The sequence below is a fragment of the Bombyx mori genome, chromosome 17 (genome assembly GCF_030269925.1).
Source record: "Bombyx mori chromosome 17, ASM3026992v2".
In the NCBI taxonomy this organism is placed as follows: Eukaryota; Metazoa; Arthropoda; class Insecta; order Lepidoptera; family Bombycidae; genus Bombyx; species Bombyx mori.
Window position 1 is genome coordinate 13,881,585 of NC_085123.1, and position 24,854 is coordinate 13,906,438.

The window sequence follows — 24,854 nt, forward strand, 5'->3', positions numbered from 1 at the left end:
CTTTTTCCCATGACCAGCAAATCAAGAGACACAATATCGAAGGCGATAAGTTCTTATTTAACTTTTTTATTGTTATTGTTTTCAATTATTTTGTATAAATTGCTAAAGAATTTTTGAAAAAAAGCCTCATAAATACTTTAACTTTATGCTAAATTAACAGCAAAATGATTTTAAATGGTTATTTATAAATATAATTATTTTATTAAAAAACTATATAAATGCGCGCGCTAAGACACGTCCGTACTGGTCGATACCTTTAATGAAACAACGCAATTAGTCGGTATTCCAACGCTCCTCACTTTATACGCATCAATAGAAAGTCGATCTGTTGCCCAAGGGTTAAAGACAATAGTAGAAACTCCTACAATTTAGAGGACAAAAAATTTATTGCCGCGATTGGCCACCGCCTCAGAGAGCGAGGCCACGATCCTCGGTCTGGGTCGTACCTGGTCCAGAGATTGTCCATTGCCATACAGCGTGGCAACGCTGCTAGCGTAATGGGTACTTTCGGGCCGGGTGCGATCCAGAGTGGCTTGTTCGAGTAGCCGATGCCTATGCGCGCATTGCTGTTAGCGTGGACCTATAGGTTACTTATGACGACGCTTGCAGCTGAAAGTAAGTATTGTACTTTTTGACGAAGCATGTTGCTGATAACTTTATTTCTGTAATCTGACGAAGCATGTTGCGGATAATAACATGTACTTTTAGGTTAGGAATATTGTGTTCTTTTTTTTATAATAAATTTTACTAAAATTAAAATAATCTATTTATAAAAAAAACTAAAAAAAAAAAAAAAATTTAGAGGACTGTTGTTGAGTGTGATGATCTAGGTGAAACAAATAATCAACTTTAGCGTCTTCTTACAAAGTCGTTATTGGATATGTACTTAAATAGATATGAGTCTTTTGGGTGCTAAATTATCATCTGAGATCCAATTAAAAATACTGCTTGTTTCAGCGTAGTCGATAGTTCTACCCGAATGGTTGCTTTGACAAAGACTTTAACTGTTAAATTTTGATTGATTGTGTTATGTTATGTGCCATCTCTGCAACGCTTTTATAGTCGATACGACATCCCTAGAATCGTCGAGAACATTCCTCACAAGTCGAGTACCTTCGATGTGTGTTTCTGCTATCTAACAATAGATGGCGTTGTACGTCTCGATTTTACTAGTACTTTCGATATTCATTTGGCTATTCGGCGTTAGATGGCGTTATTCTTACCGACGTAACAGTATTTTAAATAAAAATAAGAATCAAAACAATATCGGAAATTGTTTTATTAAACCAAATTAAAAGTTGTTTATTTTCCGCAGCCGCTGTCCGGAATCCGATCGTATGATTCAATTATGTTGCCTTGAATACACATTAAAATTTGATTGGGCACATCCTTGCGAACCGAACTAGTTTAGACAAAAGCGTTTTATTAGACGGAGGCGGCGAATCGAGTTGCTACGACTCGTCTGGATTTTCTGTTCGAACCAAAACAATAAATTCGTAATTAGATCGTCTGTGGTGGTATCGCAACAGATTTAATGCTTTTGATAATTTTTTCAACGGATCAGATTGAGCTGAAATTTATCTATTGCTATTTAGGAGAATCTACCACCCGGGACGACCGTCTCGCTGTTTCATGTTCATAATTTCACAGAAAACTGCTTGAGAAATAAAAATGTTCACATTGTATATACATAATATATGGGTTCGTTTCTACCATTTTCCATAAAAACCAGAACAGAAAAGAAAAGTAGAAAAAAGATAACGATACCTTTGGACCTCAAAAATCCTGTTTAATGCCGCATTCTTTTCGACACAACCCGAACTGTCTTGTTTGTTCAACTATTCAAGTAGGTAAATTGGTGATGAATTTGAATATTCACCCGGAGACCTATAGCGGGCTGTCTGTACACGAAACCTGGTTAAATTTTCAGACCGTACCGCGTTGCCGGTATATAGTTTCGTAGTTGTTTTATGCGTTATCCGGGTATTCGCGTGCGGAGTTTTATCTAGCGTGAATAGAGGATTGTGGGTAAGCTTTCGTGATGAGGTGTTACTGATAGATTTACGCGGGGATCTGTGTTGGCCTTGAAGCTTGGCGTCTTGTTACGTGAATATTTGATCCTTTGTCTAATAGATTTCAATCATTCTTTGTTTTTTTTTTAATACTTGATGATAAAAACAGATTAACGTGTGATTTTCTTTGGGTCCTGTATCTCTAGTATTAGTTTTAGACATAAAATAGAATATTTTTACTAGTAATGAACGAATAGATATCAGTAGTATAAAAAGTTGAAAAACTTCTATCAGTCATCAGTAGGTATATTTACTATATCATCTACCTTCTACTATAGAGCTGGTCACATTGCTCGGTACTTGAAGATATCTTGCAGACTTATCCTGAAAAAATGTCGTCAGTGCGATTCGTGTTTTCTTCTCTTAAATTTCTTCTGATCTATGATAGTAATGTATAGTGATGTACATTACTATCATAGATCAAGTATAGTGTAGTGATCACTCAAGTATAGTGATGTAACTATACTTGAGACCTTAGAACTTGTATCTCGGGGTGGGTGGCGCATTTGCGTTGTGGATGTCTATGGGCTTCAGTAACCACTTAACACCAGGTGGGCTGTGAGCTCGTCCACCCATCTTGAGATATAAGTTCTGAGGTCTCAAGTACAGTTACAACGGCTGCCCCACCCTTCAAACGGAAACGCATTACTGCTTCACGGCAGAAATAGGCGGGGTGGTGGTGCAGACTTACAAGAGGTCCTACCACCAGTACAAATGATCTATGGTAGTCACGTGCTTGTAATATTACCACCACTCGCATATTAATCTATTTCATGCTAATAACGGATTATCCTACTTGATCACGTCTAGTATTGTCGTAAGAGAATCAAAATACGGCTTCGTACCTGTAGCTGTTATCAATAAAGCTAGCTTCGGGCCTCGGTATGCGGGTATCGATTTAGCGACCGGACGACGCCCGGATATCGGATGGACGCTATCTCCTGACGGCTGTCGAACGTCCATTACGGACCCGTTCCCGGTGATCTCATTATTTATTGACGCTTTAAATGTATATTTATTTTATGGGAAAGTAACATTTATTACATCAGGGTAAGACTGGATTTACTTAGTGACAAAAAAACAAACCTTTTGGTATAATTCGTGTCCATTATGATTTTGACGGACAAAGTAGAAGGAAAGAGACCCCGCGGCCGATTACCTAGCCGCTGGTGTGATCAAATAACCGCCCTAACTGGGCTGCCAGTCGCAACCGCCATTCGAGAAGCTGAGGACCGGACGAGATGGAAACAGCTCACGAAACAGGCCACGGTCAAGTTTCAGGGAGACGACCTTCAGAAATGAAGAAAGCGACGAAGAAGAAGAAAACCACAATATTCAGATTAAATTATTAAAAGTGTTTGCCGTGTGGTTTTATTCGTTTTGTATATTATGTAATTTGTAAATAATGAAACATGTTACAGTTTCCTAGGTATAGTGATTTGATTCTGGCACTCATTGCTTCATAAACTATTGGTCTGCTACAGCGAATAAACTGACGTATTTATTAAATTATAGCCCACTGACTTTCTGCCCGGATCTTCTCAGTGGGTCGCGTTTCCGATCCGGTGGTAGATCCTGCGAAGCACTGCTCTTGCTTGGGTTAGTGTTCGCAAATTCTCTCAGGTTGAGCCCGTGAGCTCACCTACCCGTCCGGGCGTAGCTGGAATAGCCTTTTAGGCTACCGGCGAATAGGTAGGGAAAAATAATAATAATTAAATTATAGATGCAAATTGAACTGTTGAATAAGAAGCATCTAAATTCCGAGCTCAAGTAGCATATCTTTTTTAGAAGTGGACATACATAACAACGCGAATTCCGCTACTCACTTTAAGGCTTGAGGTCAAAGTCAGGTTTTTTTTTAAACAACCTCTCTCCTAACCTTCAAATGATAGGTCCGGTGGCAGCTCATCTATATTACCCAATCGTTAACTTTTTTGCGACGGTCTCTTTACTAAGGGCTGCGATCGTCTTCGTCACACGAAGATTGAAGTGATTCCTTAAATCCGTTGTGTTAATAACATTGTTCGTCACGGTAACCAATAATGGCCAGGGATGCCAATGAAAAGACCCACTCGTTTTAGAGATAATAGTCCCGCGAGCACGAATACGAAATCTATTGGATCGAATGACGTGAAAAATAATTTATTTAAATGCGATGCTAAATAAACGAGACAGCTTTAGTTGAGGTCATTCGTCTCATAGTGCCAGTTAATAAGCGTTTCGTGATCTGCGTCACAACGAATAAGCGTGTGGCGCCAATCGGTCTCGTCCTTGTGATGCAGGTCTGTGCTTACCCTTTAACCGTGTTGTGGCAGAATTTTTAATAACTGTAGGTTGGGTGATTATCACTCTTGATACGGATGAGAATCCAGTTTCTAACTTACTTTTTATTGGTATAGGACACAAGCGCATTTATGCAATGAACTATACAAGGCATGGTTAATGGGCAGCCCCTTCCAGATACGCAGTGAAGATATTAATGCTACTACAGTGTGTTCATTGCTTTTTTAAACCAACTACCCTCATACACGTATATATGGCATTTGTGTTGTTAAAACAATGTACTTAATAGCTTAAAAGCGACAACTATAATCTATTTCGCGTTAACCAAATAGCCTTTTCACTGGTCGATATAAATTTCCGAACAAAAACGTCAAAATCATCGATCTACCGATCAATTACACCCGTCAGGTGGAAGATGTTCCCTTCCTAGTTCTCTCTAAAGGTACATCGATAAGTTTAAATGTTAAACTACATGTTAATTCCCCTGAGGGCCATGGCGTGACCCTCTTCAAACGAGTCTTACGGATAGTACGGCATTGGCTTTGCCGTTAAAATTGGCATCTTACCACCGGGTTCGTTGTGAGTCTATTTCTTATTCAGTTGCAATACAATATAAATAATGATCTAAAATTACTTCCTCAACAATACAGTAATAAATTTCAATGTCGCATGCGTGATTGGTTTGCGTATGTAGAATAAAGTTTATGGTCCATTGTCATTTGTACTGATTAGTGTTGTAGCTTTAAAGATGAGTAATGATTTAGATTGAGTTGAGAATGATCTTAGTTCGATATTGTTGTAAGATGCACGGATAGGTCCTTGTTGTCTGTATGTCGCGCGAAGCCGTGATGCCTCACGGTTTGAAAGCTGGGGCAGCTACGATACAACTAAGATTGCGTCCTCCTCTCAAGGTGGGTGACGGCATTCACGGCGAGCTGTCCACGGACTTCTGTTACCACTTAACACCCGTTAGACCGTGACCTTTTTTATTGCTAAGATGCTTGGACGATCTTACGGTTCGTCTGGTGTTCAGTGACTACCGGAAACCATAAAGATCTAAAACGTAAATGTCGCCCCTCACCTTGAGACGTGAGTTTTAAGATATCAGTTTTTACAGTACAACCTTCTCCTTAATTTTCCCCCTCACTCTTCCAGCCGCTACGGTGGTTCGTTCACTGTGCACTCTGTGCGTCTGTGGAACTCAGTTCCACACTCAATCCGTGCAAGTCCCTCACTTGAAGTATTCAGGAAGGCATTAAAGGAGCACTATCTATTAATTTAGTATTACTTATATGTATTTATTTTATGTATGTCATTATATATGTACGTGTATGTATATTTTTATGTTATTTATGTGTGTAATTGTGTATGTATATATGTAGTTTGATACTATGTATTGGTATTTATTTTTGTTATTTTTTTGCTAATTAGATTGTACTCATCTACCCACTAATGTAAAGCTTTCCTTCTTTGAGAACGGTTAACTGGTAGATAACTCAATTGTTGAGTTAAGCTCGCCATTTTTTATATCTTATCCCAATTACTGTATTTTATTAACAGTGCGTACAAATAAAGAATAAAGAACAACTGCCCCTACCGTTCAAACCGAAACTTATTACTGCTTCACACGGCAGAAATAGGCAGGTGGTGCTACCTACCTGTGCGGACTCAAAAGACGTTATTTCGCAAATTATAATTTAGCGGGTTTGATTTTTATTACACGATGCTTATTGCCTTCACCGTGGAAGACATTCGCAACCATATTATGTCAAGTACGTATTTCATTAGAAAAATTGGTACTGGCTTGCGGGATTCGAACACCAGCACAGTCGCATCGCTCGATACGAACGCACCGGCCGTCTTATCTTTTAGGCCACGGCGACTTTAAACTACAACCTGATCTCTGCAGACGACATAAAAACAATATTCACGACGAGAACATTCTAATATTTATTGCGAAATATTGACTTGGAGACTGAAATGTCTTTAGTGTAATCAAAATCGTGCAAGGAACATAAAGTTCGCTTTCACGACTTCCTTATTCCGCATCAAGTTCGTAAATAAGTCTTATTTGTAGTTCGTTGAACGACCTACTAAACAGAATACAGACGAAACGTTCTGTTCCGTTTACTTTCAAAATATCAGATCTCCGAGGTTCAATGTACGAACGTGTACAATGGATCCGCGATCGAAACAGGGCTGGCTGAACGAGATTTTGAAAGAACTAGTGCTCCCGATACAATTATTTTGTAACCAATATTTTGGTCACACAGCAAGAAAACCCTCTGACAACCTGGAGAGACTCATAGTGACGGGTAAAGTGGATGGAAGACGATCCAGAGGTCGGAGCCGAAAAAAATGGAGTGACCAAGTAACCGAGTGTCTGGACATGACACTGATCCAAGCACTTCACTGTGCCACTGACCGACAAAAGTTTTTTTTTTTTTTTTTTTTTTTTATTGCCTTTGTAGGCAGACGGGCATACGGCCCACCTGATGGTGAGTGGTTACCGTCGCCCATGGACTTCAGCAATGCCAGGGGCAGAGCCAAGCCGCTGCCTAAAAGGCAGTGGCAGTGGCAACAAATTACAAAAAATGGTCACAGGCGGGCGCATCACGATGCTCAGCAATGAGCGATCGATTGGAGGAGGAGGAGGAATGCTCCCGCAGTAGTCGAAATTCGACTAAAATTAATTGAAATTATAAGTTTGAACATTATTAAGTTTCTATTGTCAAAGACTATTTATTATGCTTCTTTATTCATAGATTTCGCCAAGACTACACTATAGACAAATAATATTAAAGATAAACAATATTAAGCTATTCTCAATTTGACCACAGATTTTAAGCAATAACAAAATTTTACAATAAACAAAGAATAAAGGGGTACAACGTCTTTGCTTCACGTATTAATATATAGATACGTTCTGGGCTGATTAGTTGAGGCGTGTGGTTATGTTAGTTAATATCGGGGCGACCCTGAAGCAGGTGTCTGTTGTTTTTTTTTAAATAGCTATCGTCTATAATTAAAATTACTTATACTGCTTAATCTCGTCCGTAACCACGAAAACTGCATTCAAACCATCAGAAATAAATAACACAAAGATAGAAAAATAAGAGACTTAAACCTTTAAAAGTTATTTTAATTCTGTCCACGACTTTTGAAAATCGAAGAAAATTTAATATTGTTCGGTCGGTTTTCGGGAATGTTTTTGACGTTGAAGAAATATTGTTAATCAGTATTCAGGGCTTGTCTTCGTATAAAAGAAATAAAATGCTTAAAAAAGAAAAGATAGTATAAGGCATGCTGCAGACGTCCTCGATTCAATAATTATATTTCTATGGCTTTGTACAGCATTGAATGTCTGATATAATGATAGATTATTAAATTATGATCGGCTCGATATCACCTTCCTCAGGAATATTTAAGTCATATTAGGAACTGCGGAGTACATAAATAGGTGATGCGTTTTTAACCAACTTAGGGTAATAGAAAAATAATAAAAAAATTTTATTGCTTAGATGGGTGGACGAGCTCATAGGCCACCTGATGCTAAGTCTCTCTAAGTCTATGGATGGCTTTAACCTCCTTTTCCACCAGAGTGGTAGCAACCTCGTCTGCCATTTGAGGTAATAAAAATCACTGTGAAGACTGATTAATACTTAGATAGTAGGTCATCATTATCATCATGCTTTCCTATTACCCTCTGCTGGGGTGTAGGGCTCGAATCAAATTTTTCCATTTGTATCGGTCTTGGGCAGTCTGTTCTAGCTCCTCCCACGTCATGCCCAAGACCCCTAGCTCCTGCTCCACCGAGCGACGCCAAGTTGTTCTGGGGCGACCTCTCTTCCTTTTACCAGACACTTTCCAGGTCAGTGCTCTCTTTGATAAGTGTGTATCGGGGGTACTTCTTTATATTTATTAATGTACTATTTCATTTACGGAACGTCTTAGACTGAAAAAAGTTTTCTAAGAGAACATCACACAATTTATAATAATGTTATAATGTAATCTGACGAAGCATGTTGCGGATAATAACATGTACTTTTAGGTTAGGAATATTGTGTTCTTTTTTTTTATAATAAATAAATTAATTATGAAAAAAAAGAATTTAATTTATAATTATAAATAAGTTTATTTACAATATAACATTTTTTTTTCAACTGTGTACCAATAATTTATAATCATAATGATTAAGATCTAAATGTGCGTCTCCAAAAAATAAATTTTCAAATTCAGTACCCAAATAACTAATGATATTTTCTTTAAAATGTTTAGGTGCATTACTAACTTGTTTTCCATGTAATACGTAATATGTTATTATGTGGGATGTTGTGAAGAATATATCTATACTAATATGTAAATCTACAGTGTTTTTTACGGATGTTCCGTTATAACTACTGAATCATGCATCCGATTGACTTGAAACTTGGTATTCATGTAGAAGATACATGTACGTAACGGATAGGCTGATATTTATATGAGTGTTGGACTCCCTACACCAGTTGCGGGGGCGTTAATGAAGAGAATCTTTGTGGGGGTGAGAAATAATAATGTTAATTTTAAATGCCCAGCGAAGCGGACGGGTACAGCTAGTATTTTATAAGTTGTAAAAATCTCTATCGATCTATGTTTTGCAGATGAGTAATCGAGTTTCTACTCGAGTTCTGAATAGCATCTACTACTTAGTCTGGCCATAAATACTGTTACAATTAAAAATTAAAAAAATTCTATTGCAAATAACATTTATTACTTTTACAGTGTGTTAGTTTAATACATAAATATAAAACAATTTAAAGTATAAAAAGCTTATTCGAAGTGGTCTCCATTGGCTGCAATACAGTCCTTTAAACGTTGAGGCCAGTTATCAATAGAAGCACGCACTCTTTCCATGGGAAAATTTTTCATTGCCAATCTTACGGATTGTTTTAGGGACTCCAAATTATCATGGCGTTTAGAGCAAGCCGTACTCTCTAAAACTGACCATAAATCATAATCCAGCGGACTAAGATCGGGACTAGACGACGGCCAGTCTTCAGCTCTGATGAAGTCCGAAACGTTCGTTTCCAACCAAGACTGCGTAGACCGAGCTTTATGACCTGGCGCCGAGTCTTGCTGGAAGGACCATATTGATTATTGAACATGGTGTTGTTAAGGGGCATCACTACCTTATCAAGAATGGTATTTTGATACACTTGTGCCGATGTTTTGATACCTTTCTCACAAAAGTATGGCTCAGTCACTCCTAATACCCCACCAAACCATCACTGAAGTCGGATAGTGCCCACGTTGCACTCTGTCGACTAATTGAGAAGCTTCCTTAGAGCTTTGAGCATAAATACGGTCATTTTGTTTGTTAAAATGTTGCTCAATTGTAAAAATTTTCTCATCCGTAAACAAAATTTTTCTATGACCTCCCTTTGCGTACCGCTTCAGTAGTTGTTTCGATTTTACCGCCCTATTCTCTTTTAAATTATCAGTTAAGAAATGACCAGTACGTCTCTTATAGGCTGCAAGTCCTAAGTCATCTTTTAAAATACGCGATATGGTTCTAGGTGCTATCTTCATCTCCCGAGATAAAATCTTTTGCTTTCGGACAGGATTGCTTCGAATTCTTTCCCTTAATGGTTTGACCACCTTTTTCGTACGAACACTACGTGGACGGCCAGATCTTTTTCTGTCACAAACAGAGGAGGTCTCATGGCACCTATTAATAGCCCGGTACACAAACATTTTACTAATACCAAGCGTATGGAGAGTTTTAAAAATTGCATTTGGCTCCATACCTACTTTCTGTAATGCAATCACAGCGATTCGGTTCTCTTTATCACCCCACTCCATTTTACTCGCAAAATATTGTACAATGTATTGGCGCTAAAATGAGAAAACTCAATGAGCAATTATATTATTATAAAAATGACAGATTCCAAATTCAAATGTAATATTTTGTTTATTTTTAATTGTAACAGTATTTATGGCCAGACTAAGTATATTGTGATCCGGATGGAAATGTAAGCTCTAGTTAGACGTCAGTGTTGTATGCATGCTTGATACATATCATGATACACGTCATTTTGAGAATTGAAAATTTCTCGAGTCTCTCTTTGCTATAAGCAATCAAAATTAAAATATTACAAGTGAAAGTTCGATGCTACTAACGTCCCTGATTGGGGATCATCATGTAACGGTGCTCTGTAACATTCCCTTTCTTGTGCACACGCTTCATTAATTACTATACGTACTAGTCTGTATAGTTTTGATGTACCTACATACAAAATTGGTTCGTTTTGTATTTGGAGTTTAAGGCGTTGATATAAAATTTGTATTTGTCGTGACCTTAATATCTTATTGTCGTTGAATTTTATTTTGCGTGGAGATGTTTCGGATGTTTTTCTGTATTTAATTCATTTTGTGCGCAGCGTCGTATAAAGTAATGTACTTTTTTTTATTGTTTACATGCGTGGTCGAGTTCACAGCCCACCTGGTGGTTAAGTGGTTACTGGAGCCCATAGACATCTAGAACGTAAATGTCGCCACCCACCTTGAAATATAAGTTCTAAGGTCTCAGTATAGTTATAATGGCTGCCAAACAATTCAAACAGAAACGCATTACTTCTTCACGGCAGAAATAGGCGGGGTGGTGGTACCTACCTGTGCGGACTCACCAGAGGTCCTACAACAATACTGTAACACATATGTACCTCGTATTATCTTGTATATATAGCAAGTCGTTTGGTATTAGAAATCAGATGTACTCCTCGGTTGTAGTAATGTGGATCGGACAGATTTTAAAGGCGTGGAGCTTGTTCGTTCGTTCCGTACAAGTTGATGCGTGAGACTCCAACATTTCTATCTATAGCTTTCACGATACCTATGTTTTAAATATACTATGTATGTGATACTTTTTCATTAAAACCACGGTAGCGCACTGTATTTCCTTTGTTATTAGACATTTTACTGGTGGTAGGACCTCTTGTGAGTCCGCGTGGGTAGGTACCGCCACCCTGCCTATTTCTGACGTGAAGCAGTAATGCGTTTCGGTTTGAAGGGTGGGGCAGCCGTTGTAACTATACTGAGATCTTAGAACTTATATCTAATGGTGGGTGGCGCATTTACGTTGTAGATGTCTATTGGCTTCAGTAACCACTTAACACCAGGTGGGCTGTGAGCTCGTCCACCGATCTAAGCAATAAAAAAAAAACGTACACCGACCAAGTCAGGCTTCAAGATTAGACAAGATTAATAAGTGCTTGTCGGCTTTCAAAGATGAGTTTAAATACAGATTACTCAATACCGCGGCGTTAAGGCGTCACATCAAAAGATTCGAGTGCCATTGTCTTAAAAGTTAAGTGAAGTAATGAGGGCAATTGACTTCGGCCCTTCGGCTTTTGTGTGCATCTTGAGTGATGGTGATTTAAATCAATTAGTAAAGAAGTTGTGGACGCTTTTGTTTTAAGGATTAATTACGGAATTTTAAAAAATGTTTTTCAAACAGTTTCAGACGTGATCAGCAATGCGAGTTTTCTAATTTCGAGCTTCTCTTTAGACTGGCTGTTATTGAACCTGACTACAATCGGGGGTTCGAATCTCAGACCTTTTTGTTAAAGATATTTTAAGAGTATCTATGTACTTTTTTGTTCCTTATGTATTCAGAAAAATGCACATGTTTCTGGTAGCCTTATCCAACAATTCCAGCAATAAGGCATCTTTGTTTTGTATAGAAAGGGCAAGATGACGGTAAAACACACGTTTTGACTTAAAAAACGACTTTTCACCAGTAATTACGTAATTTAAAAAATATATGTAATTCCTTCCTTGTGGAAGTCATTTGTGAATAAGTCGTAATGCTTCTACCCGTAGTCAAGATTTAAACCCTGGTACGGTAGGTCTTTGCGATTCCGATCCGGAGGTAGATATTTTTGGAGTTTACTCCTTTAGAATCGATTTACATATATAGGCCCGGGGTATGAAAATTATGGGGACCAAAATCGTACTAGCATGTCACACGAAATGCGTTATGCGCCTGATTGCGCATGTCACACGAAATGCGTTATCGCAGGTGACGCCGGGCTGCTGCGCCGGCAGTCCGCCACAAAGCCTCGTACTGATCGCGCGTTTCTCTCATTATTGTATTTTCATATATTTGTTAGTCGTTTGTTTTGTGTCTCGTTAATTTGTTAATAATCTGTAGTGTATCGTGTTGTCGTAATATAGAACTATTTCTCGTATTGTTTCGTTTAATTTTTTATATCCAGTAAACTCCAGTCGTGCGTCGGAGCGGACACACACTTTTTTTTTTTTTATAACCCCTGTAGGCAGCCGAGCATACGGCCCGTCTGATGGTGAGTGGTTACCGTTGTGCATGGACTTCAGCAAAGCATAAATAGATTCTGCGAAGCATTGCTCCTGCTAGAGCTGGTGTTAGCATACTCTCTAAGGTTGAACCCTTGAATTCGACTACCCGTCCGCGTGTAAGTAACCTTACCAGCGACAAGGTAGGAAAAAAAGGTGATGTTTCTCTATACGATTAAACGGAACTTCTCATCTATTGGATGATAAAGACTTCTATTGTTTATAGATAGATTATTATCATTTTATAATCTCTGGCCTATAATCAAATATCAAGTAACATCAGCGGTTGATCTTTCCTTACTCAACACAAAACACAATGGCTTTGCAACAGAAATAGGCATAAAAATATTCCAACACTCATGTCTACATACATACATATGTCTTGACGCTGACGGAAAAAATAATTATTAAACAGACCATCTCGTTTCTTAGGTTCAAGTTGCGACAAGTATTTATCGAAGTAATGCGAGTAAATAAATTAGAACTAGAACTCATATTTCAAAGTGGGTGGCGGCATTTACGTTGTAGATATCTATGGGCTCCAGTAACCATTTAACACCAGGTGCGCTGTAAGATCGTCCACCCATCTAAGAAAAAAAAAACCGCAATCTGACCAAAATTTAAAATGGCCTTTTTTTAAACCTTATTTTGGTCCAAAGTATTATAATATTGTCATCGTTTCCGGAAATTTCCAGAATCGACGAAACAGAATAAACTTGCAAATACTCAAGTTAATCTATTGTTTTGAGGTTAATTAAATTTTTTTGAAATAGTGTTTTAGTAAGTTGAGGTGAGATGAGCCTTAAAATAAATTCTGAATAGTCCGACCGATCAGTTACTTTTGACAGAGTTTTAAAGGATTAGAGGACTAAAATGATTACAGTACATTTAAAATGAAGATAAAGATAATCTTTGCTGTGATAGAACTCCCGATCTTATGAAGGAATATTAAAAGAGATGGGATCAAATGATGGACTATTGTCAATCTGATGGAAAGTGATCGACGAATATATCGATCTATAGTTTTAGAAAGATAATTCTTCGTAACTGTGTTTTTAATATTTATTGTTCTCAGTGTACGTCATTGGATCAACGCTTTCTCTGTAAATGTGAGAATGGCCTTAAAAGACAAAAAAAATATATAAAAAAACGAATGGATTGATCACGGAATGTCTATAATTTTTATCGCCATCTTTAATGGTTTTGGGTTTTAAGGCGTTGTATTGTTTGTTGTGCTGTGTACTTTCATTTCTAAAAACTCTTGAACAACATGCGTCGACGGTATCAAGCCCCGTATTAGGAATTGTCCGGTTTTGAAGATCTTTTTTTCAAGATTAGTGCTAAGTGAAGGATGTTTGTGTTTCCAAGAAATGCTTTGTTCTTCTTTTTTCATTTGAGAGTCGTCATATATGTACGTGATTCTTATGCTTTTCTAGACGCTTGCTTTATCTGAACTCTCCTTAGAAATCGGTTGTTATTAAAACAAAGATAAGCTGTATAAAAGCGGTGTTTTCTTTACATTCTCAAAATAATTATTAAATTCTTTGATTTTACATTTTTAAACCAAACGAATTATTGCGTCTCTCATAGGATCCACCAAGAAATTTGGTTTGGTTCCTGATGACGTCATTTGTCAGGAAAGGTGTAATATTACGTCACGGTTGTCGCAATCGTTTTAACAAGCGTAATTTGAAGGATAAGGATTTACTGGTGGTAGGACCTCTTATGAGTCCACACGGGTAGGTACCACCACCCTGCCTATTTCTGCCGTGAAGCAGTAATGCGTTTCGGTTTGAAGGGTGGGGCAGCCGTTGTACTGAGACCTTAAAACTTGTATCTCTAGGTGGGTGGCGCGTTTATGTTGTAGATGTCTATGGGCTCCAGTAACCACTTAACACCAGGTGGGCTGTTAGCTCGTCTGCCCATCTAAACAATAAAAAAAAGGATAGGTTTTTTTAGTATTATTTCTCGTCTACCTGCGTAAACGTGCTAGTCCCTAATCTAAAAGTTCTCCACGATGGGCGTTGAAAGATTTTTTTTTTCCTACCTAAGCTGAGAGCCTTGAGAGGCTATTTCAGCGTAACCCTAACGTTTGTAGGTGAGCTCACGGGGCTCAAACCTGACGACAGCTGAAAGATGATAATCGTCAATTATTTTATACCACATCGCTGTTTGTCATCCATCCACCCATCCTATTGGTAATCAAGGTATTAAAGATCAATATATTTACGTTTCTTGTTTGTATTGTTACAGATGTGCAGCCGAAACATAACGCGGTAGTGCAAGTCATGGCCTCGTAAGAAAAGTATACTGTACGTTTAAATTTGGTAAGTTTTTATTATATAAAAATTACAAACATCATAATTTTTAAGCTATTGCATACCTTTTATCGCGGGCTTTGAGCGCGGCGATCGAATCAAGAAATTCCGTAACGAAAATAAAATCTAACACCCCTCCACTCCGCCTACCGTGTAGCTCGCGTTCAACACATTCACACGTTGCGCTTGTGGAGTGTTTGTGAATAAGCGCGCGGCGTGACGTCGCACTGCATGCGCATCATGAAAAGTCTGCCCATCTCTCTCTCGCGCGGTCTAGCTTATGAATGTGAAGGGGACAGTTAATGTTTTGCTTCTGTTAATGTTTATAAATATAGCGTGGTCTTATTTTATTAATATTGTTTTAATATTAAATTATTATTGTCTAATTATAACGGCATAAGTTGATAAAAAATGCTATGCAATAGCTTTACCGCGACAGTTCCCGAGTGCCACACGTGTTTTTTTAATGAGTTTATACGGACTGCTAGGCTAGCTATATAGGCTGTGTTAGAGTCGAATCGCATTGAGGTTTCTCGGCGTTCCTGTTTATTTATGACGAAGCTTTAATATTTTATCAGTTTGCTATTATAAGATGATATCGAGGGCTGAAAGGCTATTTGGCTTAACACATTGACTGCGTTGTGCGACTTAAAAGCCCCACACGCGACTATTCCCTGATGCCGCAGTGAAAACTTTTCGCTAGGTGCGTAAGGCGACAAGTCTACATTTCTATAAGTATGGGAATATTCGAAAACATTCTTGATTGTACGTGGCAAAAAATACCTCTGGAAACGCACTGTGAAAGACTGCAGTGACTTCAGGTAGTATGGATCACGATTCCGTGGTATGGATGAACACTATTCCGGTGGCAGGCAGTCCGATGGTAAAAACGAGATGATGGTATCATTGTTCCCTTCCGATTTGTTATATCGGTGTTATGTATTTTCCAAAATATAAACTTTAAATGGCTGTTTGAATTCGGAACGTCAAAAGTGTCAACGAGCGACGTCCGCTATGACACTTTTCCCCTTTTCAATTCCAGCCGCCAAGGGCGACACATTGATTTCATATTTCATTTAATCATATATCTTTAATTTGTCACCTATGGACTAATAAAGATATCAAAACAAATAAATACAGTCCACTCTCATTTACCACAACGCAACAATGGCGCTCATGTAAAGTCGCAAAAATGTTCCTTAAAACAATTCTCCTTTTACCCCTCGATATGTAATACGCGCTATCAATTAGCTACTATCCGTCTTTAGTTTGAGGGTCTGTTGGCCAGGCCAAAATTAAAACTTCAAATGGCGCTCCTGTAAAGTTGCAAAAATTATCCTTAAAACAATTCGCCTTTGACCCCTCGATGTCTAATACGCACTATCAATTAGTTGCTATCCGTCTTTAGTTTGAGGGTCTGTTGGCCAGGGCAAAATTTAAACTTCAAATGGCGCTCCTGTATAGTCGCAAAAATGGCCCTTAAAACAATTCACCTTTCGCCCCTCGATATGTAACACGCGCTATCAATTAGTTGGTATCCGTCTTTAGTTTGAGGGTCTGTTGGCTAGGCCAAAATTTAAACTTCAAATGGCGCTCCTGTAAAGTCGCAAAAATGATCCTTAAAACAATTCGCCTTTCACCCCTCGATATGTAATACGCGCTATCAATTAGTTAGTATTCGTCTTTAGTTTTGAGGGTGACGGTTCTGTTGGCCAGGTGGTGAGTGTGTGAGGTCGCGATGGGCGCGTCGGGCGGCTCTGACGAGTACACGCCTCCGCGTCTCTCGCGGCTGCTGCACGCGGTGCCGCACATCAACGTGACCCTGCACCGTGTCAACGACACCTTCGCTCCAGACTCGCCGGTTTACCTCGAGGTGGGTTCTGTCACCGCACCTTTACTGGTGGCAGGACGTCTTGTGAGTTCGCACGGGTAGGTACCACCGCCCTGCCTATTTCTGTCGTGAAGCAGTAATGCGTTTCCGTTTGAAGAGTGGGGCAGCCGTTGTAACTATGCTGAGACCTTAGAACTTATATCTCAAGGTGGGTGGCGCATTTACGTTGTACATGTCAGTGGGCACCAGTAACACCAGTTGGGCTGTGAGGTCGTCCACCCATCGAAGCTATAAAAAAAAACCTCGGGTCCGCGACGAATTATGGGTGGACGAGCTCACAGCTTTGCCCGTTGGAACGATGACTTGCGGCGATATGCTGGGAAAGATTGGATGTGGAAAGCGGAGGATCGTTCATTGTGGCGGACTATGGGAGAAGCCTACGTCCAGCAGTGGAGAGATACAGGCTGATGATGAGCTCACAGGCCACCTGGTGTTAAGCGGTTACTGGAGCCCATAGACATCTATAACGTAAATGCGTCACCCACCTTGAGATATAAGTTCTAAGGTCTCAGTACAGTTACTACGGTTGCCCCACCCTTCAAACCGAAACGCATTACTGCTTCACGGTAGAAATAGACAGGCGGTGATACCTACCCGCGCGGACTCACAAGACGTCCTACTACCAGTAATTACGCAAATTATAATTTTGCGGGTTTGATTTTTGTTATATTATTACATTATTATGCACAATTTGTTAAAGCCACAATAAAGCAGATACTTCCCACACGAAAACGCCCTTTTTTGTGAGATCATATGGTCTCCTTGATGGAAGTAGCCACAGTCATTCATGGACAGCAACGGTAGCTAATAAACTGGCTTTTGTGAAGTGGCAGTGAAGTGTGAAGAGAAGCAAGAAATGAGATGAAATTTGTAAAGATATAGGAAAAGAGTACCCTGTGTATAAAAAAAAACAAGAGTGCCCTAATATTGTCTATTTTGATCGGCATCTTGCAACGTATGACGTAAAGGAATGTTGAGTTCAAATAAACAGCTGGTTACGAACAAGATGCGACACATATGCACGAATGAATGGAACGTCCATTGAAATGATCACGCACGTGGTTCTGTTCCCTGTGAATGAATGTCGCTACAAGTCATGCTTACATATAAATTATATTTGGTACCTATGTAGAAGTTTTGGCCCGGTTTACTCGTATCGAGGGATAGGACCATGCCGGTGTTGAATTCCTATCGGCAGGTAGAAAATTTTCTAACGAAATATGTACTTGACTCGTAAGTCAGGAATTTTTTACTGGTGGTAGGACCTCATGTGAGTCCGCGCGGGTAGGTACCACCACCTTGCCTATTTCTGCCGTGAAGCAGTAATGCGTTTCGGTTTGAAGGGTGGAGCAGCCGTTGTAACTATACTGAGACCTTAGAACTTATTCTCAAGGTGGGTGGCGCATTTACGTTGTAGATGTCTATGGGCTTCAGTAACCACTTAACACCAGGTTGTGGGCTGTAAGCTCGTTCTCCCATCTAAGCAATAAAAAAAAAAAATGAATTTGCATAATTAGTTGTATTAGTTGAGAGAGTAAGAAGGGTAGCGTAGCCGGTAGCACTGGCATGTCTCTTTCTGTCGCAGAACAGACATGTGTTCCGATTTGAAGGGTGGGAAATGGGACAAATTAAGACTATGAGACGTTGTAACAACTCTCTATGAACTCCGATGACCACTTGTTGGGCTATTAATTGGAACATACAATGTGGCTCCAACTCTGCTTTCGGCGACGAGCACTCGGTTCAGCTGATCTTAAGTGGTGAGCAATGAGACATTAACAAAGAAAATGTCGTCGAAAAGGTTTACTTTAATTAGTAGTTCTCTAGTTATTATTACTTATGCTTCTGCGATCCGTTCCTATTGGCAGAAGCACCTATTTCTTACCTAAATACTATCTGGTAGAATAGGCCTACTGCTTTCAAGTTGTGGTTTGTCGGGTAAAATAACATAAGTTGCAAGCAGTAATGCGTTTCGGTTTGAAGGGCGGGGCAGCCGTTGTAACTATACTCGTACTGATACTTTAGAACTTATATTTCAAGGTGGGTGGCGTATTTACGTTGTAGATGTCTATGGGCTTCAGTAACCACTTAACACCAGGTGGGCTGTGAGCTCGTCCACCCATCTAAGCAATAAAGAAATAAAAATAAAGTTGTGATCGCCAGCTTGTCTTAACGATTTCATTCAGGATAATAGGTATTATCCTGTCGAAATCTTGGTTCATAAGGTCCTATACTGTTGTGTCTCGTCAATTACTTGTCTTAATTCGAAATGAATAAATAAAAAGATCAATTTATGTACTTACACCTTTTGCGTTTTCAGAGCCTTGGAATTATCGGTTCTATACCCGGCGCTTGGCTTATACTGACTCTGCTCGTGCTGTTGATTTATCTGCTGACTAGATGCTGCGACAGGAAACAACGACCGCCCAAGAGTATCACAGCTCTCAAGGTAATTATTGCGTCACACGCCCGTCGGGATAAGATGTCTGTGTTATTAAAGTGAATCATATCAGTCAATTTAATGGAGAATTTTTGCTACTAGTCGTTTAGAAATTTTTTGTTTGGTACAAGTTGATTTACTCAATTATTGGTCATTGGGAATATGGTAAACAAGCGCGAGTTAGCAGTGGCTAGTTTTTTTTTTTTTTATTGCCCTTGTAGGCAGACGAGCATACGGCCCACCTGATGGTGAGTGGTTACCGTCGCCCATGGACTTCAGCAATGCCAAGGGCAGAGCCAAGCCGCTGCCTACAAGTTTGTGACCTTATTGCTTGATATCAATACGCAACGGTAACCAGTTGTTCTTAGGTGAATTGTCTGTCTTTAGCGGCGATAAAAAAGTAGTTACCATCACCTATAAGTATTGGCATTGGGAATACCAGGCTTCTGCCTACTCTGAGATGCTCTCTTTGTAGGTTTGAAGGATTATTTGTGGCGGTGCTGAGGAAGACCTTTCTAGAATTTTATAGTAGGTGCGGAGAGGAACGTTGTTCAGTGGCAGCCCATTAACCGTTTTGTAAGCGGTTCCGTATTCGCTCTACAATGAGATGTCATCTCTCCAGAGTGAAAGAAAAAAAGATTTGTAACGCAATGTACCTGTATAATCTAAAAACTTACTAAATTTTACAGGAGAGTGTTTTAAAGGCTTAACTTATTTTGATATTTTTAATATTAATCACCTTTGCAACATTTATTTTTTAGTTTTTATAAGTTACATTATCTGTCTTTTGAAGTAAGATAAAATTATGTATTAATTTTGTTAATAGTAGTCAAAATATCAGTAAACTAAAAAAAAAAAAAAACTAAATCTAAATTACGCTCTTTTGACAGTATTTATGAGAAAAATACTGGTGATACCAAATGATTCCGCATATTAACTCAATTTCGAATATTTCTGGGAATTGTACACTTTTAATGCGTAAAGACGAATTTTTACTGGTGGTAGGACCTCTTGTGAGTCCGTGCGGGTAGGTACCACCACCCTGCCTATTTCTGCCGTGAAGCAGTAATGCGTTTCGGTTTGAAGGGTGGGGCAGCCGTTGTAACTACACTGAGACCTTAGAACTTATATCTCAAGATGGGTGGCGCATTTACGTTGTAGATGTCTATGGGCTCCAGTAACCACTTTACACCAGGTGGGCTGTGAGCTCGTCCAACCATCTAAGCAATAAAAAAAAGAAAAAGAGTTAATGGTCAATAAAGCCAAGGCAATTAAACGATCAGAATAATATTAATCAACAATTACGTGTGTGCGTGTTAAAACCATCAGTAAGTAACCCTGTGGGCACTAACCGACACTAAATATAGAAACAACTGCGAAGCTAATCAGGGCTATTCTCACACGAATGACGATCGAACATGTGCTCTATAAAAAAAAACAAATGCACTCAAATTGAGAATGTCTCTTTTACGATTGACTGACATTAAATCGTCGTGTACTTCACTCTGAGCAGGGTCAATGCGGTTCACATAGATAATACACATCAATTAGTTATAGATAAGCAACTCAAGCACTCAAGAAAAATGTTTACGGGCGTCGGACACTAGATGGCTTCGCTTCGATTAGTTTCTCATTGCTCCTGTAGATGGCAGTAACATATTATTTATTTATCCTATATTTTATTTTTAATGAAGGATTTTGTAAGTTTCCAGAAACCACAAACAGATAAAATTTAATCAATTTGTCTATCACAAGTAAAGACTTGTATGATTTATTAGTTATTTATTTTCTGTGTTTAGTTATACAGTAATTAAATGCCTTAACTTTATCAATATATAAGTTTAGGGGCATGCGCTACAAGATGTCGCCAGTTTCCATACAAACAAAATATTTGTCTTAAAGTATCGCAGTTTCTGGGCCCTGGCGGATCACGTCATATCTAAATATTAATACGTGAAGCAAAAACTTTGTATCCCTTTTTACGAAAATTGGGCGGACGGAGCAGTATGAAATTTTTTTCCACACTTATAGAGAATATAGAGAAGAAGTGCACAATGCTAATATTTTTTTAAAATAATGCATAAAAGATACATTAAATCAATAAAGAAAACATCACACACACTACATACCATGTATTTGACGCACACACGCATGCATACTATTTACTGTCAAACTTTTGCTCTTGACGTCTGTTGTCAAATTGAGAATAGATTAAATATTGTTTGTCTTTGTTAATATTTTTTATAGCGTAGTCTTGGCGAAATATGTGATTATAGAAGTATAAAATACAATCATAATAGTGTACAAACTTACAATTCCAATTAATTATAGTCGAATTTCGACTACTGCGGGACCTCTAGTTTATTTAGGATTGTCTTGCAAACTTTTCATAACTAAACTGAACTTAACCTCATTACGTGACGTCATTTTGGGTCAAGAAAAAGATAATATCATAAATGTTGTTTATCTTGACGTGAAAGAACAAGATTTAACATAAACCTCTCATAATCACAGTGATTGGATAGTGGTTTTTATATAATTTTGAACTTTCAGAACTAAACACTAAAGTTTTTACATTTACTCCAATGTTGTTAAAGGTATTTTTTTTATTTGTTCTAAGAGGGCAACTGTAGGATTATTATTTCTTAAAAATAGTTATTTGAATCGATAAAAAGCTTTAGCTCGATTAGTTTAAGATTGCAATTTGATTACAGGAGATTCCCATTTCGTTTGAATGATGGTAAATAAATTGTGTTTGTTCTAGAAGGTTTCGTTTCTTCGCAGATAACTCTGATGTTCCTATCGGTGTTGTGTTGCGGTGCTATCGGCGTTGGTCTCTTCGGAAACGACGACCTTCACAACGCCATGCTGCAGAGCATCCAAGCCGGGAACCAGCTGGCCGCACTCGTCAACACCGTTAAAAACCAAGTCAGTATCGCTCCAACATTTTTTTTTATTGCCTAGATGGGTGGACGAGCTCACAGCCCACCTGGTGTTAAGTGGTTACTGGAGCCCATAGACATCTACAACATAAACGTGCCACCCACCTAGAGATACAAGTTGTAAGGTCTCGGTACAACGGCTGCCCCACCCTTCAAACGGAAACGCATTACTGCTTCACGGCAGAAATAGGCAGGGCGGTGGTACCTACCCGCGCGGACTCACAAGTGGTCCTACCACCTAAATAGTACTATCGTGCTTTATTTTATTTTATTCTATTTTCTTTGTTGTTTCTTTGTAGGCTGCCCACAGGTTATTATTACTGTGTGTGCTTATGTATGTTTTGTATTCGGGTTCACCATTTAATTTGATTTTTGTTTTTCTTATTTTTATACTAGTTTACACCGTGTTCTAAGTCTAACACTAGTCTTCATTCCCGCAATGAACCAAAGGGAAACGGGGGTGACTGAAAATCAGCGCTGTTCTATTTATCGACCTTGAACAGCATTAGCTGAGTCACCTCCTTTTGCCTTTTTTTTCTCTTTTGGTTTTTTTTTTATTTAATGTGAAAGGCAATAAATGATTTATTATTATTATTGACGTGACAACGTCTTATAATTCGATGGAGCCGGCTGCACGCACGAAAAAACATGACTCATTGAGGCGTTCCATTTAAGGCTTGAAGTGCAAGCGAGAGCGCGCAACGAGCGACAAAGAGGCACAATCGGCCTCCGCGTTCGGCAGCGTTCGACATCTGTCTCTCTCCTACTTGAGTGAGCGATGCATCCGCGTGGACAGCTGCTATACAATAATACATTTACATGTTTTCGTCAAGTATGAAGTTCAGTGAAAAGTGAATGTGGTGTCAATTGTTTATAGCAACGATAATTGAAAAATGAAACCATTCCATCAGTATTTTCTTATGACGCTGTCACGTTCAATTATCGTCAGTAAACCGACTTTACAGACAACCGATTTTTTATTTATATTTATCACAGTCGAGTATCCTGGAGGAGGCGATGGGTTCCCGCGCGCGAGCCCCGTTGGTCCGCCTCACGGACGCCCTGGAAGCTCCCGTAGTCAACCAGACAGCCCTGGGGACTTTGCTGCGAGCGCTGTCAGCTCTGAGGAACAACGCCAGTGCTGCTGCATCGGCAGCCGATAACCTAAGGAGGCCCCTCGCCGCCTTAAACCTGGACGCTTTCATGAAGGTGAGTGTTGGCGCGGAAGAGGAGGCAAACAAGTGGTGTACGAAAGAAATGATTGTTTTATTTTTCCTTACAAATTATATTTGACATAACGGCCGTGACAATATACAGGTATACAGGTGTTGTGCGTAAGGTTGCTGCTAGAGAAGTGTCGGTGCGGTTCAATAGTGCTCGTTGACCGATTTCTTTTTTTTTTTTTGGTCGTAGTGTGCGCATAGACAGTGAGGATATTGGAATTTTGGTTAATCTTTTAGAAACGATACACGAAATGTCGATTATCGCATCATAATTGTTTAACATTTATGTGTGAATATTTGTAAATGCATTTGGCTCTAATGTATTTTTATATATTAAATGTAACCGGCCTTAAAATCTTTTATTTTTCATAAAAGTAAGTGGTACATTATCGATAATTGTCTGAAAAATATCGATATTGATGTGCCTTTGGAAAACATACAGCATTGTATTATGAAGAAGCAGTGTGTACTTAGCTTAGATTCCTTGTCTATGTCCAACCATAGACAGTCAATTTAGTTCCATCTTTAGCCGCTAGGTGCTGCCAGCAAGTATAAAGGGAGCGCAGCCATCTTTGATCTTCATAGCGTTGTGTACTTTCGTACTGTGAAGTCGCAAGTCCACAAATATTTATTCGACTTCTTATTAATTGCAAAAAATATTTATTTTGTGTTTCTATGAGTGTTATTTTGCAATCATTACGAGTATTATTTACCAATCCTATCATCGGACGCCATGAATCACGCGTCATCTGTTGGAGGTGATGTTGAGTCAAGCTCCATAATTTCCGAGAGGGAAGATGTCCAGGCGAGACGCGATGGAGACGCCTCGCGTTCGAACAGCTCGTCAAGCGAAAAAGAACAAAAGGAGTCTCTGCGTAAGAAACGACGGGATTCAAAGGTAACGGTCGATCTTCGAATCGGCTCGTTATCCCACCAGGTCAGTGACGTTGTAAATCTAATAATGCATCAACTGTGTGTAACAATTGAATGTAACGAAAATTGTTGTAAACAAATTGATCTCGTCAATACGGAAATTTTGACAAAAACACAACAGATTTAAACTAATAATCTTTGTAACATAATTACTGAAAACTTTGACAAATCGTCTCCGTCGTACAAGTTACCCGTAAAAAGCGTTTTAAATTGTATACGGGAAAAAAGGCCGTATGTATAGAAATAAGACGTCAAAGTTTAATTTCCGTGGTCTCTAACAAAGTATCCTGTTGCCAACGCACCACTCATTGAGGAATTTTTGTTTGATAATAGTAAATTGAAATCTATTCAGTCCCTCGGAGGGCTACAATCCTATTTGTCACGATCTCGTACAAAAGGC

The 24,854-nt window shown here is 38.9% G+C and overlaps 1 protein-coding gene across 2 annotated transcripts in view; it reads left to right on the plus strand.

Annotated features, from left to right (window-relative positions):
• LOC101747053 (protein tweety) overlaps positions 1-24,854 on the plus strand; it is a 114,104-nt gene that overhangs the window by 71,531 nt on the left and 17,719 nt on the right. For both annotated transcript variants that reach the window (XM_021352131.3, XM_021352133.3), the window contains exons 3-7: positions 14,961-15,034; positions 16,742-16,898; positions 19,237-19,365; positions 22,141-22,284; positions 23,295-23,507. In XM_021352131.3, coding sequence (XP_021207806.2) covers positions 16,764-16,898; positions 19,237-19,365; positions 22,141-22,284; positions 23,295-23,507 — 621 coding nt within the window. In that variant the 5' untranslated portion in view covers positions 14,961-15,034; positions 16,742-16,763. The remainder of the gene's footprint in view (positions 1-14,960; positions 15,035-16,741; positions 16,899-19,236; positions 19,366-22,140; positions 22,285-23,294; positions 23,508-24,854) is intronic.